This window comes from Corapipo altera, unplaced genomic scaffold, assembly GCF_003945725.1.
Source record: "Corapipo altera isolate COAL_440 unplaced genomic scaffold, ASM394572v1 1, whole genome shotgun sequence".
Lineage (NCBI taxonomy): Eukaryota > Metazoa > Chordata > Aves > Passeriformes > Pipridae > Corapipo > Corapipo altera.
The window spans coordinates 31,036,934-31,058,106 of NW_020884873.1; the positions used below are offsets into that span (position 1 = coordinate 31,036,934).

At 36.7% G+C, this 21,173-nt stretch overlaps 1 protein-coding gene across 2 annotated transcripts in view; it reads right to left on the minus strand.

Annotated features, from left to right (window-relative positions):
• The window catches only part of TRHDE (thyrotropin releasing hormone degrading enzyme), a 205,178-nt gene that overhangs the window by 101,562 nt on the left and 82,443 nt on the right, over window positions 1-21,173 (minus strand). The window contains exons 5-6 of one of the 2 annotated variants that reach the window (XM_027661961.1): window positions 17,218-17,331; window positions 5,310-5,447 (exon numbers count right to left, since the gene is read on the minus strand). In XM_027661961.1, coding sequence (XP_027517762.1) covers window positions 5,310-5,447; window positions 17,218-17,331 — 252 coding nt within the window. The remainder of the gene's footprint in view (window positions 1-5,309; window positions 5,448-17,217; window positions 17,332-21,173) is intronic. The other variant, XM_027661969.1, reaches the window with a different exon arrangement.

Here is a 21,173-nt window from a genome sequence, read left to right on the forward strand (position 1 = left end):
TGTTTATATCTATTGTTGCCATTTCTGCTCTGATCACATTCTCCAGCCCTTTTGCCACTGCCTTTCCATGGGGAACAGGCAGAAGACTTGTACCACAATAGGTCATGTCTTCCCAATCACTCTACCCTGACTAAGCAATCCAGTCTAATGAGTTCTTCTTTAAATAAAATGCTTCTATTAACATTTGTGCTCTATCTTTATTATTTCCAATCAAACCCATATATAATTGTCCCTGGTGTGGGGAACATAACACTCCTGAAGCACTTGTCCACGAGTGGCTGCTTATATCTCACACACAGTGGTTTCTGTGTTTCTTCTTTAGAAAATAATATCTTAGCATATACTAAACAGTGTAAAGGGTTAATGACAGTTTTTCCTGCTTGAGTCAGGAAGGTGTGCAGATGGCTGAAGAGAGGTATTTTAAGTATCTTGAAGCACCTGCCTAGCTTTATGTACTGGCACCCACTGGCTGGACTGGGACGGCCTGTATACTTTAAGTCAGGTACTCTTGGGGCTGCTCTGAACTTGAACCTATAGGTTTCACTGACTGAGTTTCGATGACTTTCATATTGGAAGCAGTAACAACCTGCAGCCTTTTATCTAAACAGAAAGACATTATTTTCATTACAAGATACCTACTCTGTTACAATGCATTAGGAACAAATGGCTCCTGAAAGCACCTTCTGCAATCTGGGCACTGACCTGTTGCACTCACAAGTCATGGAAGAGAAATCAGCATCAGGTGAATGTGCACCCAGAAGTTAATGGCATTCACAGACAACATCACGGCTAAATTAAGGAGAACAAAAAGCTCCCTTTATACTGCGGTAAGAGAGTGGGTTCTAAAGTCATCTGTGTTGTATTTTAAGACTTTTAACTAACTGGATACTATCTTATGTTATTCATTTAATTAAGTGAAAAGTTAAAAATAGAACCTATTTTGCTATTTATATGCATTTATCTAGTATTTTTTTCACTGTTAATGAGCTACTCTCACTTTTCTGTAGTCACTTCATAGATGCACATCATCACAATTTCATTGCACTCATGAATGGCTTTTCTTACAAACTAATATTTCTGGTTTTACTGGACAGAATAAATGTTTGGAATGGGAGTTCTTTTTGTTTTATTTTTTTTATTACAGTGCCAATATCCTTCCTAGTGCCTAAGGAATAGAAGTAAAAAGAATGAAGTTTTTGGAGAGCCCTTCTAGTGACTGCATTAGCCCTACTGTTGTTCCACATTCTTGCAGAACATGCTCTGCTGTATGTTTTCAGAGAGAATTACACTCAAAAGAATGAGCAAGCCACTGCTTTCAATTTCTTAAATTCTCCTTTGCCAGAACTCTATATTGTTATTGCAATACACAGGAAGCCAAGCATTTTTCTCTGTGTAAACTTTTAGTTGAACAGATTTTCTAATACAGAGTGTTGCTTTAGAGGGGAGGCAGGGAGCATGGTCTCCCTCTATTACTATCAGAAATATATCTCCCTTCCATCACTTGACATAGAAAGCAGGAAAAAGCATTTTTAAAGAAGTGGTATAGAGTTAAGTAGGAAAAGGAAATTAGAGAGAGAGAGAGGTTTAGGAAATAATTAATTGTTTGCATTATAAAGTCAGAGCCAGTAACTGATCTCACTGCTGAGATTCACTTTGCTTACAGGAAGGAAAAAAATTAATATTCTTCCCTATTCCAGTCATCTTCTTCCTTGTTTTGATTATTGTTTGTCACTTGCCAAGACATATTCTACTGGGGGTACTTTTACAGTTGCACTCCATTGTATTGGTCCAGCCTGCTCTAATTGCTGCCAGAATCTTCAACCAACACCCTTCAAAGCATCCAGCAGGCTGATAGAAACAACTTCAGATATCTGGCTCTCTACAAGTCCTTTCATCCCTTCCCTTATGTGGCTGTGGCTGCTCATCTAGTGCTATGACTCCTTTAGTTGTGTCTGGGATCTCTCTCTCACACACTGCTCTGGGTCTGGCTGCTCCCTTTGAGATGCAGCTGCCTTGTTTCTCCATTTTATTACAGCTGGTTGTTCCTCACTGATTGTTGCTCCTCATGTTTTTCTTGCTGCACTCCTTCCTCTGATGCTGCAGCTCTCCAGGGCTATGATTCCTGCTGTCAGTTATTTCTAGTGTGAAAAGGCTGTCACGCTTTTTGCTTTGATTTAACAATCCTCAGATCCACTCTTGTGTTCAACAGGCTATATTTTCTACTGCACTTGGGATATAAACACTTTTCTCATCATTGTGGGAGGACACTATCTCACTTCCAGCTGCACTAGGAAGACATATCCACTCTCTGATGTAACTTGAGAGCCTTGAATCATCTACCAGTACTGTTTATTAATGAACTATCACGACTTCACATTTTTCTCTGCATATTTGTGACCCTAATGGAGGATGACGTGCTCCTATCTGAAGAACGACTAGTATGATGCTTTTAAAAGAGGCAAGCATTACCCTCAACAGCTTTAGTAGTGCTGCCAGGCTGCACTCTGCTTATAGGATTACCTGAATGCCATTCTTCAGATGTTTGTGTCATGTGCAATCACCGAGGACAAGAAAGTGGAAATGAAAAATATATTCAGCTCTGAGGCATCTAATTAGCACATTTGCAATGGTCATTTCTTTAGTGTATAGAAAGAAAAAGAGGCATATCTTTAAAATGACAGCTGAGTGTCTAAAAGAGATGGGCACTTTAATGGTGTCTAACTGATTTATGCCATCTTGATGACAGTACAGACAATGAAATGATAATAACATTCTATGACTGTCATTTCACTGAACAAAAATTAGATGGGGAAAGTTTCATCATTTCAATATCATGTAGAAAACTGTGAAAAGAGAAAAGAGATCATATGGACAATCCAAAGTCTCAGGGAGCAGAAGATGGACATTTTAAAAAAATTAAAGAGAACAAAAAACAAAATTCCAAAATGCAGGGGAAAGATACTGCACAACAGTGGTACACTGCTAAAAGACATTTGATTTAAGGCAGTTGAAAAGTCCTCACTGATGGTCCTGATTTAAAGTTTACTAGAGTCACCAGAAAAAAGTTTCCAAGAACTTAATACTTTACAGTCATTTAAAAGATCAGTCAACAGACAACCAAAAAGTCATTCCAGAAACACTATCCCTTCCGGCAGGGCTCATTGTGTAAGGAGGACTTTGAGGCACCTGAAAATATTTAAGCACATATCTAACCAGGTGAAAGCCTTCAGTGTAATTTTACAGTTTGGATTTCATATTGGCAGACACTAGAGAGCTAGAAGAATAGGCAATTATTGTAGATATCTAATAAATGAGCTTAATTTCCATAGTTGAAGCTCATGTAAGCAATGCATGCATGCATACCAGATTACATAGGAGTGAAACAATGTAAGATGTAAAATACCTTAAATTTGGTCTAATTTATCCTCAGACAGAAACAGTGTCAGGTGTTTGGAGGAAGGTATAGCAACAATGAAAAGAGCAGCTACAAAGTCAAGTCAGGAAAGTTTCTTCCTATTAGATTTTGCTTGTGTCTAAACCAAAAGGATGAATGGCTACAGAAACTAGCAGAAAGACAAACCATTAGACAGGAAAATGAGTGAAAGAGTGGGTATTTTAAGCTCTTCATCTATGCAAGTATGTAAGTAAATTCTTCCATTGCCATTCCGGTGGTTTGCCAGATCTGGTAACTGGGTTCAAAATTTACAGGATCATGCCTTTCTATGAATACATTCAGTGTCACCTAAGGTCTGGGAGGTGGCCATCAGAGAAGCTGAGTGGAGATGCTGCTCTATCCACTGGGCATGGCCCCTGTTTCACTGGAAAAGGAACAAGGACACAAGACAGAGATTGTTCTGTAATCTGCACAGAAAACAGACTTACTAGCCTGCATGAAATAGCTAACAGTACATAGATCTGTCCTACTGTCCTATTTTGTCATTTCAATGTAAATTAAAATTACTTAATATTAGCAAAATGTTCATAAGAGGAAGTGTTAAGTATTACTGTTAACTGTGTGATATTACTATTATCATATTAATTAGAAAAATAATTAGCTTGAAATATTAAGATATTGATGTGAGGAAAGCCTCTGAACCTACCCAGGTTCACCAGCAAACATATAATTGAAACATTTAAACAATGAGAACATTCAGTAGGCTAAGAGCTGCTGGCTATTATAGCTTAATTGACCAAGAACAATGTTTTTAAAGCTAGCTAAGGGATTTTTGAAAATGTTACTTGGGCTCTTGAGTGACTCCAATCTTTTAAAATCTTTCCCTAAGTATTTTTGGTTTGTATATTACACTGTAGACCTATTACATGGTCATGTACACACACACACTCTTGCCCATTCTAAAAGGCATAAGATTCTTATCCAGAGGATCAAGGTGAAGTTATTGCTGTCTAGGAATAACTGATGACTATAAGAAAGGATATACCTCTTCTTTAGTCCAGAATGAGCACTGGATAAACTGGAGGTTCAGTCACCATGTCAGTGCTATGCTGCTGCTGTCTTGCTACAGTCTGTTGTTAGGGAGCTAATGATGCAGAAGAAAAGATTATCAGATGCAAAGGTGATAGTCAAATGACTCTTGTCATTGGAGAGCTCCCTATGGGAAGGCTGCAGGCAGTAGCAGAGAATAAGCATGTAGTATAATGGAAACCACCAGCTTTCAGGCCACAGGATAACAACAAGCCCAGTCATGTGATGGAGGAGGGGAAAGTGTGCAGCTCTCTCACTTCTGCACAGAAGCTGTTCAGTCCAAAAACTGGCCAAAAGACTTTCTATTAATTGAAATAAAATTGGAAATTGCCTGAATCTAATACATACTCCTTTGCCAACCCAGAAGGCAGTTTCTCCACTCTCACTGTTCAGCAATGACTTGAGTTTTCACAAGCTGACAGAAAAATTCTCGTGTATAGAAAAACCAGAAGAAAAATTTAGCTTTAGCCCTTGACAAGTTTTCTAGAGAGTTTCAATAGGATAAAGACATCCTTATGCTTTTTAAAGTGTCTAGCACAATTCAGACAGTGTCACAAAATAAATAGTAATAAGAAGCACTAAATCTTCTTGCCGGATTTTGACAGCCTCTCAAGTTTATTTATAACACTTAATAACACTTGGTATGTTGAATGGCTAAAATCACTACAATATATTCCAAATATATTCCACATAAATTGGTTTTCCAAGTAGTAGCCACTGTAGTGTATGTAGTTTTACAACAGTATTTGTTTTACAGATGGAACATGATCTTCTGATAGCTACATATCTATATTATAAAGAGATAGATAAGTTTAATTAGTCTCACCTTTTTATAGGCAATCCAGTCAAACACCCTGTCAATGTCTGTGGCTTGCTGCACCTCCTGGGATACTGGATGTGAACTGGCCAACCCATCCAGCAACATCACTTCATGTAGGACATCTGTCAGAAATCTCTGCTTTTCCTGAAATACAGTATATGCAGTAGTATCACAGACAAATACACATTTACAGCAATACCAAAATGATGCACAGTTATCAGAGACAGCTGACTAAAATCAGACCTGGTTTGAATGTAAAACCACCATGACCTCCTACAAATAGAATAAGTATACAGAATAGGTTCAAACAAGATATTTTGCTGCAATAAAACTTGACTGAAAATAAACGAATCAAAATGTATCTGGAGGTGCAGAATGCAATGTTGATTATGACTTTTCATTCCCTGTTAAAAAGGGTGGGGAGAGACGCAAAATGGCACAGTCTTCAATCACAAAAAGAGATGTATGTTACAAGTCATTGAACTCATTGCATATGCAGGTACAAAAATTTTTGACAGAGGTAGGTAAATACAATTACTACTGCTTTATTTAGCCAAGTTTAAGTTACTTGGCTCTTAGTGCCAAGTTCACATGGCAGGTCGACATGGGACAGGACAATGAACAGAGCTCACAGCAGTGTCACAGCAGATGCCTGCACTGTCTTTCATAATTCTGGTATAGAAATCCTTTCTCTTCAAGGGCTTGAGTCCTATACAAACTTTGTAACTTCCACCTGAAGGAAACCATTATTATCTCTCTTTACAAGTGGAAAAACAACTGCATGTACAAGTTAAATGACATAGTCAAAGTCGCATCAGAGGCAGGTGCAAACCCAGAAAACATCCAACATACGAATTTGTTTCTACACCTTCTATAAATACTGATTGCAGATTGTATGTCAAAACTGCACCTATTCACTCTGGCAGCAACATTAATGAAACATTCCTGTATACTCTATGAAGTGTGCTGCACTCATTATTACAGCACAAGTAGATGGGGCTTTTTCAGCTGAGAAATGACACAGCTTAAAAACTCCTCATACTGCATTCATGTAGATGTCCGCAATCCAAAACACTGTGTCAAGAAGAGCTTCATTTACTTTCTTTTTCAAGTCACAAATAAATGCAAAGAGTTAATGAAAAACTATGGAAAGTTTAAATGAGATTTTTTCACCCTGAAATGATGTATCTCAAACTTTATCTAAATTTTGACAGCTCCCGAATTAACGTCAACCTACTGCCATAATATAAAGAAACTCTAAGGAATGCTGCATTTTTTTCAAGCCACCTTGATGTCCTCAGATAAAATAACCACACAATTACATAATAAATTCTATACTTAATCTCTTGTGTGGTAAGGTTTTGGTATCGATGTGTTAATTTAAATTATTTTTGTAAGACAGTCAAAAAGCCCTTCCAGTGCTGATCCATCTAGACATAAACCTTTATGTTAAAATTCATTAGAGCACAAGAAATGTACATTAGAACACAAGAAATGTACCTTGAGCTGACTGTATATTCAGGCAATTAAAAACACAGGAAAGCCAATTACCTAACACACTCTCAGTGTTCTCAGCTGGCTGCATGAGGTAAGGTTTGTGAAGGGAAAAGCAATGTCTTGTTCATATTATTGTTAATTTCCAAATTTTCTCAGGCATATGCAGATAGTAACTGCCCTTTTTGAATGGGAAAAAAATGTAGGGAAACAATTATTATGACAGTCCTACTCAGTGGAAAACTGTAGAGCTGTAAAGGATTGTAGACAGTTTGGTTACACTTCACTCTCATTCTCCATTAGTCAGTAAACAAAGTCCCAGTTTCATCAGATGTATGATATCACAGAATCACAGAATGTGCTGAGTTGGAAGGGACCCACAAGGATCATTGAGTCCAACTCTTAGCCCTGCACAGCATCATCCCCACGAGTCACAACATGTGCCTGAGAGTATCATCCAAATGCTTCTTGAACTCTGGCAGCCTTGGTGCTGTGATCACTGCCCTCAGGAGCCTGTTACAGTACCCAACCAAAAGGTGAAGAATCTCTTTCTAATATCCAACCTAAACCTCCCCTGACACAACTTCAGGCCATTCCCTCAAGTCCTGTCACTCATCACCACAGAGATCAGTGCCCATCCCTCCTCTTCCCCTCACAAGGAATTTGTAGACTGCAACGAGGTCTCCCCTAAGTCTCATCCAGGCTGAACAGATCAAATGACCTCAGCCGCTCCTCACATGGCCTCCCCTCAAGGCCCTTCACCATCCTCACTGCCTTCCTTCAGACACTCTCTAATAGCTTCATATCTTTCTTATATTGCGGTGACCAAAACTGCACACAATATTCAAGGCGAGGCTGCCCCAGTGCAGCGCAGAGCAGGACAATCCCATCCCTCAACCAATGTTTTGCCTGATGCCCCCAGGACACAGTTGACCCTTCTGGCTGCCAGGGCACACCGCACACCTACATACCTGTATGTTACCCACACAGGTGTAAGCATGCAGAGGTATGGACCTGTCTCCAAATTCAAGTTTGGATATCACAATTGACAAACAGTTGCGTGAATGGATTGTTACTGTTTGGAATTAACTCATTAAAAGGATGCTGGATAATCACAAATTAATACCTAAATACAGAGCCTGGAATCAAGAAAATGAGCACGTGAGAAACATAAAGTGAAGATTTAAGAAGAAAAATACAAAACATACAAAAAGAACAGGCTACATTTTTATTTTCTGTTTGTTTCTTTGGTTATGTCCTGCAGGACTGAAAACAAGCATTTCAGACTCGTGATTGTTCATTCAAGTTACAACAGCTGAAAAGGCTTTCCCGAAATTTATGGCAGACCATCAAACTGGGATACCTCCAAAAATGTGTGCCTCCAAAAATGCAACCCTACAGTTTAGTGAGAATTAAGAAGGCTTTTGACTCTTAAATTTATTGAACTAAAAGGATTTCCAAAACATTCCCACCTTTTCCCTTTAGTACAAAGCCTCTGAGAGCAAATTTGAAAATGACACTCAAATATACTTCCAGGGGGTGCAGAGATAGTTTGCTGGTTAACAAGGGGCCTGCAGCTTGAAGAGGCAACAGGAGGCAGAAATGCAGAAAGAAACTAAAACTGCCTTAATTTTATTGCAGAAACACTACCTCAGCTGTTGAAATCCTGGTATCATATTAAGGGGAAAAGGCTAACACATGTGACCAAACTGCTTATACTGATAGAAGAGGGTCTTTCCATTCCCTAGTTATCTTACCCTATGCAGTACAGTGGAATTGATCTCTTTTAACTAATACCTACAGGAGTAAACAAACACCTAGAATAGAAATTGTAAAGGAAATCAATCTTGGAATGTGTTTAATGAGACCAGCAAGATGTCAAGATGATAGGTGACAGGTCCGCAGCTACACATGAAATAATGACAGAATGTTGTTCAAGATAACTGTCCTCTGAGGGAGTTCAACTACAAGAGAAAAGCCAAAGACTGTGATCCACCCGTAACGAAAGGAGGTTTCAGGTGAGTCTTGCAGCCAGGCTTGAAGAGTGTTGGTAGCCGCACGTAAGTGCAATGTTATGCAATGTTAACAGAGGGCCAAGGGCTCTGAGCAGGAGTTGGTGTTGCAGCACAGAAGCCAAGTTTGAAATAAGGACAGAGCTGCTTCCACACAAATTTGAGCCTTCATTTAAAGGCAAAGAGGAAGCATCTCTGCTCCCTATCTTCCTGCTGCACACTTTGAGTCCCAACTCTTCATCTCCTCTCCTCAGAGGTTTCATTGAACTGTGTATAGTCAGTGTCTGGGACACCAGACCTGTGTTCTGAAGAAAAGACATGACAATTATTTCCAGTTGCTTTCCATCTTTCTCTGTAGAATGCTTCCAGGTGTTGTTATCAGATGAACATGTCTTTCAAATATTTACATTTTCTGACTATTTTTCAAACATCTGTGGTCACTAGATTCAAGTATTTATAACTTCATAGGAATGACTTCTTCCAATACTTGCCAATAAGACCTCCCCTGCTTTGTACAGGGTCTTCCTGAAAGGCTTATCCTTTCTCTGCACTCTCTCCTCCTTAGCCAACATTTCAATTCACCTTGTTCTAGGGAGAAAGGTTTACAGAAAGGTAGTAGTCACTCTCTGTGTATTCATCTCCAATAAGGTGCCCACCATTCAACTCTAAATGGAGAGAAAGCAACTGTGAAATAATGTTTTTGGTAGAAAAGACTGCACCTTCAAGAGACATTAAAAATTTATTGTCCATAATAGGATAACAATGATGTAATGGAGAGGGGTTATTGCTGCTGATTTTACAATATCATATCGAGGCATAATGTAAGAGTACAAGTTAGCATGACAATAATGTAATACTTAAGTCACATAAAAATAATTTCTAAAAATTAATATGAAATACCAGGTAAAAGAACTAAAATGGAAAAAAAAAATAAAAAAGGAAAACATCCACTGGTGAAATAAAAGGAACAGCATAATGAAAGCCAAAACTGATAATTAGCATGCAGAAGAGATCAAAGGCCTCAATATTAAAAGCATTGCCTTTGTTCTGGGACAGCCATTTGAACACATTATAGACTGAGAAATCTATATGAATAAAGCTTAACATCGGTGTGCAAATCTGCAAATGATTTTCCTGACAAATTTTCTGAAAATATCTTCTTCAAAATTTAGAGCTTTACTAGCCATCAAGAATACAAAGGAGTTAAGTGATCTTTTATACCTGAGAAAACAAGCATTTGCAAGACACAAGCCTTGGGTTTACAGAGAAAGTACCCCCTAAGGAAAAAGAAATAGAGGCAAATTTTGAAAGCTATCAGAGAATACCAACGTATACACCACAAGCAGTTGAGTTCTAATAAAATATATTTCAGGGTGAAGCTGGACAAACCAGAGGAATATCATCTATGAGGAAACCTAGGGTTCAGTAAAATACATTAAGGCCAGATAAGACCCACTGAGGGCCAAAAGCAAGTTCTTTTTGTCTGCGTGCTTATAAATCCTAAATTGTCATAACACAGTCTCCCAAGTACTTGCAAAGGAAAGCAATGTTTCTTTCTCTCTTCACAACAATAACTTTTTGTAAATATCTTGAGCAGCTTACAGACTGCTTTTTTTTTTTAAATTTACATCTCTGCATGTGTGCTTTAATTATGTGTACAGTTTGTTGAAGGAGACCTGGAAAAGATTCTATATTTATCAGCTGTGAACATGTCACAGTTCCATGTCTACCTTCATAACCCTCTTTTCTGCATTTTCAGTCAATGACCTTGCAAAATTTCTGCCCCCGTACTTGAAAAATTTTCACACTGACTGACAATTTTTGTTGTCATAAAACAAGGTAGATAGGAGGTCATAGTTAAAGGAAGACCAATAGCTCTGAGTATCAGCAAGGAGAAATGGATATGTATTTTCTTTTCAATAAAGTGCCAAATCAGATACTCGTGACCACCTGCTTACGTTGCCAAGCAGAAGGGTAATCAATTTGGAGTTTTTAAGCAATTTCACCAGCTACTTAAACTTCTGTTTCCTCTCTCTACTTTGTTTATCAGATATAGCTTTTATTTGGTTGTACACCAGATGCATTACACAGTTTGAAGCTTATCCTCTAATTCAAACTCCAGAGAAGAAATCTGTAGAGGAAAATCATCTCAATTCAAGAAACAGTAAATATTACTTAAATGAAAAGTGGCTTCAAGATGTGGTTGGTATACTGAGTCAACTGCCAGCAACCATTGCCAGAGGTCACCAGCAATGAGGTATCACACACCTAGACTCTGTTGCAACCTGAAAGTGATGAGATTCAGTGAGCTAAGCCATGAAGAAACCACAGATGTTTTACAGGCACTCCAAAAATTACTTATCAATTATCAGTTTGTGCTCCAAGTTACTGTATACTGCCACAATTTTAAAATAAACAGTAGTAGCACACTGCTGAAAATTTGGGAAACAGTCTTTCAGTTAAGAATGCCCTCAAATACACAACTAAACTGGGCCACTGAACTTCCCATATCAACTATGTTTCCCGAAAAGTGCGCATTCTTGTTTCAGAAGGACAATCCTGCAGTGTGTCCTTGCCTTGAGGCAAAAGTTGCTGTAAAGTTTTTATCTCATTTTACTGAAGACAAGGGGTTACTAATTCAAAATTATGTGAAATTCAGCCAGGTGACTTAAGTTTTTTTCTGAAACTAAACCATCTAAACCCTGAACTCAGAAGATTTGAACTCTCATGACCCTAAAGCTCTCATCATAATGTCATTTAAACTGCTATCTCAAGATGTGCAGAAAATGACACAAAGAAAGAAGAGACAGTGACATTCTCCAAACCTGTACTTAATCTCTTGAATAAATGTTTCTTCTAAATGCTGATATTCACTTATGTCTGACCTCTAACTGTTAAGAGTTAACTGCTCAAATTTAAGAATTCCATATATTAATCTACCTTGATAGAGCATTAAAAAAACCCACCTGTGTTCAGGCAGACCACATGGAAATGGAAATTTATTTTCTTAGTTATAAGCAAAATTTAGTATAAGGACTTCTTAACTGGTATACATAAAAAGGGCTAGTAATTAGCAAATAGAAGATCTTGCACCTTACATTTACAATCTCTTTTTTCCTGCCAAAGTCAATTATACATAAGATTCTAGTTAATTTTACATTGACAGCTTTCCCCATCATTGAATTAAAACAGAAAATCATACAAGGACTGACTTCACTGCATAGTTACTGGAGGAAAAACATTCCATGTGGTATTAATTAAAGGCTTACTTTACACCAGCATGGGGAGCCTTTAACCAAAAAAGAAAACGTGAAAGTAGTTTTAAAAAACAAGAGGCTGAATCTCACTCAATGCTGAGCCAGCATGATATTTATGTTGGATTCAGAAGGATCAAGCAGGCTACAGCTCAGGTGTGAAATGCCAAAATAATAATGAAATAAATCAAAAAGGCCCATGTCTTAAGTCTACCTCAAAACCTATATTATTTTCTGGGGTTTCTACGAGTCAAACGATGCCTCAGAAATCTTTACAGATGGAGGCAAACACTTTAGGAGGCAATGTGAGTTAAAGTACATTAAAGATATACATGTGTCTAATGGCTGCATTTGCTTTTATTATTTCAACCAAGTCAATGAGAAAGATAGGCAATTAAGATAATTTATCAATTTTTTACTTCTTTTGAAACAGAAATGTTGTTATGCAACCTCATTATTATTTTCAACTGCCTGTAGTAATGGTAGGATTGTCTATACTGTGGAACCTAATAATGTAAAGGAAACATGATTCACTTTAAGAAATAGGAAAGATGTCCGTCTATGTAGACATAAAGTTTTTAATTTAATACTAAGAAAAATTCTGGCAAATATCACCATCCTTACCTATAAAAGTAGTAAGCAGACAAGAAAGTGGGAGATCCCAGAGCATCAATGGATCAAGAAGACGTAGGATTCAAAGTTTTGCTGATGTACTACATCTTGACTCTGTCAATAAGGTTGTCAGCAAAGCAAACTTCTATATAATAAAGAAAAGGGAGAAGGCAGCTGGGGTCTGTGAAATGCTTTCTCAGCATCAAGCCAGGTACTGACTGCTAAAGTATTTGATGCTCGTTTGATGGATATAAGGGCAAATTACATGCCAGTAATTCCTGCTGTCACAGTACTCAAAACCTACCCGAATGCCACAGACATTCAAGGACAAACATGATGGTTTCTTCTACCAGAAAATAAGAAGGCAAAAGATCAGTCAATAAATTTCTGTATCTGCAAGTCTCATCTGAATTCCTTCCTTTACAAAGCCACATGCAGAAGATTTCAAGACAATGAGAGAAACAGTCCAAGAGGAAGATGGAATATATAGCTGCAAACAGGCCTCTGAAAGGAAGGTGATCAGGGTAGATAGATAGAGCTATGAAGTAGAAATTACCAGAATGTAGTTTTCTGCTGCAATTTTTCTTTTCTCTGATCCTAAAACTACCAGAGGCCCCTTCCACAGAGGTGAGATTACCTTGAATCGGTCATAAGTTCTTACAGCTCAAGAACTCACATCCAGCTGTAGTTGCTTTTTGATGGTATAGAGAGACAACTAAACAGTTACATCTTAAGATTTTAATACAGAAATCTCATATCTTTCTAAGTTATGGAGTAGCAACAGCCAGGGAATTCACATGGAGATGACTACTCTGAGCACACATGATAAAGCAAAATTCTCTGATCCCTGGGAGGAACACTTAGCAGAGACAGCTTTCTTTCTAAAATTATCCTGACAACACAGAAACAATTGATTAAACTTCCAAGACTTTAAGAATGAGATCTAAGACTAAGAATTTGAGGCATTTTGGAATAAGAATTTAAAAAAACTCTTAATTTGAGGGACAGACAAGGCAAGAGGATGAAATGGGAAGAATGGTGAAATCCTTTCCATGGAAAATGTCTAACAACTGTATAGCAGAGACAGACTTCCTGCAAGATCAAACGTAGCTTCATCTGGTAAAAAGTAACATGCAGAGACTTATTTTTCAGCTGAAGGAAGAAAATGAGAATTTTTAGCTTTCATCTGAAGTAACTTAAATTTGAAAAAGGATATTAAGACCAGTGGTCACGAAGCTTCTCAGCACAGAAAACTCGTCTTTCTCTTTTAAAACCTGCAAAACTTCATTCACTTCATTGGAAGAGTTCTGATGTATCTTGCATTTACTGCAATGGATAATAGACACCTCCATCAGAATGCCTCTCAAATTTTAATAGGAGGGTCCAGTACATAATGATGACAAGTGTTTAATAAGGACTGGATTTCCTTTCTCATTAAGATAATGCAAGCCTGATGAAGTATGTAAATGCCTTCTGGACAAAACAAGAAATTTTAGACCTGCTGGAATGCTCAGTAAAGTGTTACAGCTCCATGGCAGGTTCAGTCACTGTTACTCATTAGTCTCTCCTGCTGCAAAAGAGTCTATAAAACAACTGAAGAAAAACAGATATAAAGGAAGAACCTCAGCAGGAAAAGAAATATTTAAGCAAGCTAAAGAACCTAGAGAAGAAGGAGAAGCCATGAAACGTGTTTCAGGAAAAAAAACATGGATCTCTGCTTTGTGCAGAACTTGGTGCTGTTGGTTTAGGTTATAATAGTGTGTTATAATGGTGTGAACATGCCTTACAGATAACTCTCCTCCAGACTCTCAGCTTCAGCCATACCAAGACTACGAATGTCAAATAAGATGGACACTGAAAAACACTCCGCTCTGCTAAAAGAGAAGCATCTTCAGACAAGTAGTAGCAAAACTTTAGAGGCTTATGAGCCTTAATGATGGAAGTTTATGTGTCTGTAGCCTATAAACATTGAACAATTTAGGTAGGAAGCTGTGGATAGATCCATTTTTTTCAGATGCATCCATACTGCCCAAGCTGCATTTCCAAACAAAAGTCCTTTTTCTGCAACCGACTACCAGTCTTCTGCTCTACACTTATTCAAAAGAAAATGTGAAAAGAAGTCTTTAGTAAACTGAAAAGAAGCTGAATTTGACATTTTAGTCCATGGGCTTCTTGAGGAAACTTTCAAGGTTAACATTTCAGAACTACAAGAGAAAGAAGTTAACTATATAACTTTCCCAATTCTTTAGAAATAAAGAGGATTTTGGAATATCACCATTTTCCCGATGCAAAAACCTGTGGTAACATACACCATAATGTTTTCTTTTATTTTTATTTCACAGGTATGACATACTGCTGAGAAAACACTACCTGGAATGCTGGAATATTGCACTGTTTAGCCATCATTACAGAAAATCAACCTTGTAGTTCTTGTTTTTGCAACTGATTCATGAAGCTTGTACCGCATCCTTCACTTTTGAAAAAACGATAAGTTTTTAGAACAGTTTTTCTTTTTTTTCTACATGCTCACTTTAATTTTTTCAAGTTTACAAATGTCAGTCAGTGTGATCTAAACAGCAAATGCATTTTATACCAATAACAAACTCCAGCAAGCCTAATTTCAGTAACTGTAACTTTTGCTTCCTCTTCCTACAATCTCTGTAATGAGGCTGAAACACAACAGTATTGACTCCTTCTCTAGTCTGCAAAAGAATGCAGCATGTTTAAATGTTTAACTCATTAAGAGAATCTTCTAATTTTCTAATTATTTAAGTATGTCAATATGGTCATTTTTCTATCAAAGGCCACAGCTACTCAAAGCCTTATGAACAGCTTATGTCTACCTTCTTTTTAATTTAAGGAAAAGCTTGACAGATTAATATTTTTTCAGGCACAGCAGTATTTCTGTAGTTAATTCTAATTTATGCAGCACATTTCTGATTTCCCAGTTTAACTGCCATACCTTGTTCAAGCCATTCACTTCGCCTGTATTCTGCTAAGATGCCAAGATTTCATGTGATGGGCATGTCATTTGCATAACAGTGAAGATTACATTAATTCCACAGAAATTTCAAGTAAATATACTATATTCCAAATATTTTCTAAAGCAAAGTTATTCTGAATTTGTTAGACTGATAATGTGAAGAACAATTGACTGACAATTTGAAGATAAAATTCAGTGTATAAATGTTGTCATCTATGACACTTCACTATGCTAGAATCATAAAGGCTTGCCAGATTTCATTGCAGTCATAATTAGAATCATTACATTGTAATTCAGGCTGTGTTCTTCATAAAGATGAACAGAATGAGTTTTAATATAGCCAAAGCCATGTAAATCCAACAAGCCTACATATGCAAGACAGATTTCAGTACAGATAAAGATTTGTTTCCTTTTTCATAATGCAATTATAGACCAAAATTGACACCTAAAAAAAAAAAATTAACATACTACAAAAAATTCAAACTTCACAAGAAGCAGACATAAAGTAAGAGTACCTGTATAAAACTATTTTCAAAAATTAGCCTTAACTCACAATTATAGCGTCTACATTTCATGGCATACAAAAATTAATGGCATAAGAATACTCAATAAATCATCCAGAAATCAGAAAAAGAAAATTTCAGAAGTTAGTTTGCAAGAGTCTAAGCAAAACATCCAAGCTCCAACAAATCTCCATCAGACAATCGGGATTTATAATAAATATTTTGCCACTTAATTAAATACCTGTAAACATAAAAGGTTAGCAAACAAAAACATATCTCCAATGGACAACAAAATCTCTATAGAAACCTTCAATAGGGTTCATACAAAATTTCCTTGTACTGAGGACTCGTATCTCCTGTTTTTCTTATAAATATAATATAGCTAGATTACAGCAATTCATATAAACTAGACCTTACCAGGTACAACGTGATTCAACAGAAGGACTTCAAAATAATGTACCAGCACAGAATTTCCAGTTTGCTCTCAGAGAGCTCCCTTATTTGCACACCAATTGACAAAGCATGTTCAACCACATACAGCCAGAAATCACACTGAAAGCTAGATTCTCAACTCATATACTCCATGTTAATTTATGCTGCTATATAGCCAAACAATAGCAGGAAGATAAAAAGAATAAACTTAGGGAGAGATCAGAATACTGTCAGAAAAAATATGCTCCATTTTATAAAATGTTTTGTGAAACATTTCTTTCCAATTTATCTTGTAGATAAAATTCAATCATATCAATGTTTTAAAAAATGGTCCAAGTTAAATCATAACTGCTTTAATCCAAAATATTTCTGAGCAGAGAGACAGTAGCTATTTTAATGCTGGGTTACGATAGACATGACATTATTTCCTTTGCAATAAATTGAACACTTTTGGAATGCTGTCAAATTATTTCACACCTACTGATTTTGTTTCATTCAACATCTGATACTTGCATGCTTCGTTTGGTATTTTTCAGCAGTCCTTTTCTATAACAGAAGCAGGAGTATAATAGCAAAGCAACTTTTCTGTGGAGTTTTCACATTAACAAAATAGAACTGACTTACCATGTTCCACCCTGGGTAGAGGTAGTCTGTCCCAACAAATTCAAAATAGTGAGCAAAACCTTCTTTCAACCACACATCCTCCCACCAAACTGGAGTCACAAGGTCACCAAACCACTGCAAAGAAAAGTTCAAATGCACGACCTTTAGGAAACATTTTTGCATACATTTCGTTTATAAAAAACACATTCTCCAAAAGTTTTAATAAAAACAGTAGTATACACCGCCCACTGAAACTCAACTGTTTTTTTCATGTACTAATTAATTCAGCCTTTACAGGATGCATAAGTTAATGAAGTAAAACATTAGAAAAGAAGAAGTGGGGAAAAGTAGCACTGAGGACAGTATTCACAATGTCAACTTTAGTTATCTGAAGTAGATGGTCACCTAGGTTTAAGGGACTAACATACGCACTGGACAGAAAAAGGCTTCTAACTTGAATAATCTGATCCATTACCTGGAAACGTCACTATGCATAGTATGAAAATTGAAAAATTGGGAAAACATTCCCCACCTCAGACCTAAATTTCAGCACTTCTTTCTCCACAATGTCTGCCCACTAAGATTTACAACACTAGCGATGCTTCTCTCAGAAGGTCTTCTAAGGAAAGTAGTTTTATATAATATTGACATCTTTCTGTGAGTAGGACTCAGATGCCTGAAAGCAGGTAGTTGATGCCACTTAGAGAACATCCTAGGGTATCTGAGATACCCATGCAGGCCTAGAAAACTTCATAGAGGACTTAGGAGAATTGCAGCCTTCCCAAACAGCAACCAGAAGCAGAGGTATCTGAAACAGCATAGGCCACCAATGTATATGCAAAGGAAGCCTACTTGAGGGTTGACTGCCTTTCCCATTCCCCCAGGTCACCCCTCAATTTGCCCTACTGACTTCAATCTAATTTAGCAAGAAGACAGAAATCTCAAGGATAATTAAACTCCTAAGAAAGTACATAAAGATCATCATCTGAAAAGAGGAGAAGAGGTGGAACTGAGGATGAGGCAAGAACACATCCATTAGATACTCTGCCTAGTAAGCCATCAACAGACATGGCACAGGGCATGTGGGTGTCAGAGGGATTTTACACAGAGCTAAGATGATCATTAGAAGACGAACGAGGACAAGAATTCAAAGGAAATAAGATGTCATAAATTCTTCTGTTTCTTCTGTTTAAATGATGGTAATGGCCCTATGCAACCTGAATCACCATAACACCAGTGGTAGGAGTAGAAACATATACACTATTATGAAAACATATTTCATACTCTCTGTAGCACCTTTTACGCCCAACAAATATCAAAACTTTGTTTCAGTAAAATTATGTCAGTTTTCTCATAATATGAATAAAAATGAGAATAATTAATAATCAACAGAAATAATTTTGAGCTTTCAGGTGTTTGCAAGCTCTAAAAATACACAGAAAGGGAGCAGAAATTAAGTACCACAGGCAGAGACTCAGAGCAGAAGAGTTGCTGCTGAACTGTAATGAGAGTGGAGAATAAATGAAAGTGGAGTTGGCCAATAAGCAGTTCGCTTTCATGACATCTGCCTTGTTTGAAGGCTTTCTCTGGGACCTGAATTAAAGGTCTTGCTTCTGTGCATGTCTGTGCGGAGTGAGAATAGTGCCAAGGAAGGAACAATGCTGCAATGAGGATCCACAGCGAAGTAAAGGCTAGTGCTTCAAAGAACACACTAGCAGAAAGATTACCAGATTGCCACACAAGGTTCAATAAACAGGATTTGAATGAAAAAATGAAGCAAAACGTGACTCTAAATGTCACTAACAACCAACTTAAGAATTTAGGGAGAAAAGAAGAGGTTGATAGAAGTTATATTCATACACTAAGTGAAGCTAAAATTAACGCACACTCAGCAAGCATAACGTAGTTGAAGGCTACCAATATATTAACTCTCTATAGGGCTGCCAAAGATAGATCCTGTTCTTAAGAACATTCAACTGAAAAGACAAAGAAATATTGCAAATATATTAATGTAGCTAATGCATCTTCAGAATTTGAAATGTTCAAATGAATATAACTTTCATACATCGAGGAGTATGACAGTTATATTCATACCAGAATAGGTTGATTAAATGATTTGCGATGACAGACTAAACACAATAGCATAGAGTTTATTTCTTGAATTGCAAGAGGACTGCTGAACAAATATGAAACAAGTAATAGTCATTTTGTACTATGACTATTCAGAGAGAGATTAAAAAAATAAAGGTTGTAAAATTCATAATACCTGTAACTTGAACTAATAAGATTAGTTTATGACGTCATAAAAGAGAATTTGTTATACTCCTTTGTGAGTTTCCTGGGTTTATTTATTATTGATACAACTACTCATACAATTAAAACAATTTGTTTAATTATGCACCTAAAGGAAGAAATGTTTTACAATCATTAAACCAGCATATCCATATGAAAATGTAGGGAATTTGCTTAACTAGTCTTGAACAGTATCAGAGAGAGTTATAGATGTCAGAGACAGAGCAGTACCAGAGGCCACAAGTAAGAAAGCCAAATTTTCCAGCAGAAAGGTGCTATTATCTTCGCAGGTGTTACATATCTGAAAGGAAAACTGTAAGTAAAGCATTTAATTTCTTTAAGTATTTATTTGTGTATTTGACTATAAACACTATCTGCCTGGAATGAAGATCATTACTTCATTTTTATTTCAAAATTTATTGATTACATAAATTTCTTCATCCCCCTCAAGTATTAGGTTCAACCTGATATGCAGAAGGTACTTATTTTACAGATACACTGAGAGGACACTCTTTCCTATATGCTTCCTTTACGGATTATTAAAAAATGTTGATTTAGAAGTTTTAAATTTCTTTTCAGCTTTCATGCCTCTTTAACTCAATCTGTCACATCAAGTTTTGTTCTCAGGTGGGAAACTATCACAAAAATGATGGTGCATAAATTCAAACGAATTTTCCTTCAAAGACTGTAGGTGGGACTGATCTGTGATATGCCCATAAAACTGATTACTACCCTAATTAGAATTATTTTAATAAATTATGGTAATTATTTTGAGCTATCAAATTAAGCTGCTAGAAATATGTGTGTTTTGACCAATATCTCTCTTACAGTTTGGGGCTTGGAAGAGAAGGTTTTACGCCAAAACACTCATTCTTTCACTTATTAATTTTTTTAATTAATAAAATGTTCTAAAAGAACACTCAGGCTGAAATATCAAAAAATACAACCTACATAATGACAAAACCAAAGCTACCTACTTAACTGTAATGCATCTCTCCTAAAACATGCGCCTAAAATAAACACCTGGTCAAGCATGACAAAGTCAACTGTGAAGAAACTGGACACAAAATTCTTTCTTACACACTTTTCACCTGTATTTTGACAACCACAGAATTTGTCTTTTTGCAATGCTGTCTCATTTTCTATCTGTCCTGAAGACTGTACTCAACCATTAATACCCAGCAGGTTTGGGAATTACAATTTTAAACAGGCAAATCTAAAGGCAATACTCTCATTTTTTAATATTCATCTGTTTTTTTCAGTCTTGGAAACAACATTAGCAAAGCAATTGCTGTGCTACTTGCAGTAACAGGAGTCTCATACAGATCAGTTTACTACATGCTCAGATATGTTCTATAAGTTTTAAAGTCATGGGTTTAAAGTCAGGGAAAACGGACAATGACAAATTTCTTAAAAAAAAAAAGGAAAAAGAAAAAAGAATGTTTTCTTATGAGAGTTCCATTTCCTCTTAACTGACATTAAAAAAAAAAAAAAATCAATAAATAAAAAAGCAAAGCTGGAGATGTGGATTCTACTTCTGACTGCACCAGAAGTGATTTTGGCTAAACGCTGTTACCCTATGTGTAAAATTGAGTGAAGGGGAGGAATATTGATGTATCACCACAGGTTAGCAAGTGAGATGCTTCACAGCAAAAGACAATGAAAAATGCAGTGAATAATTAACA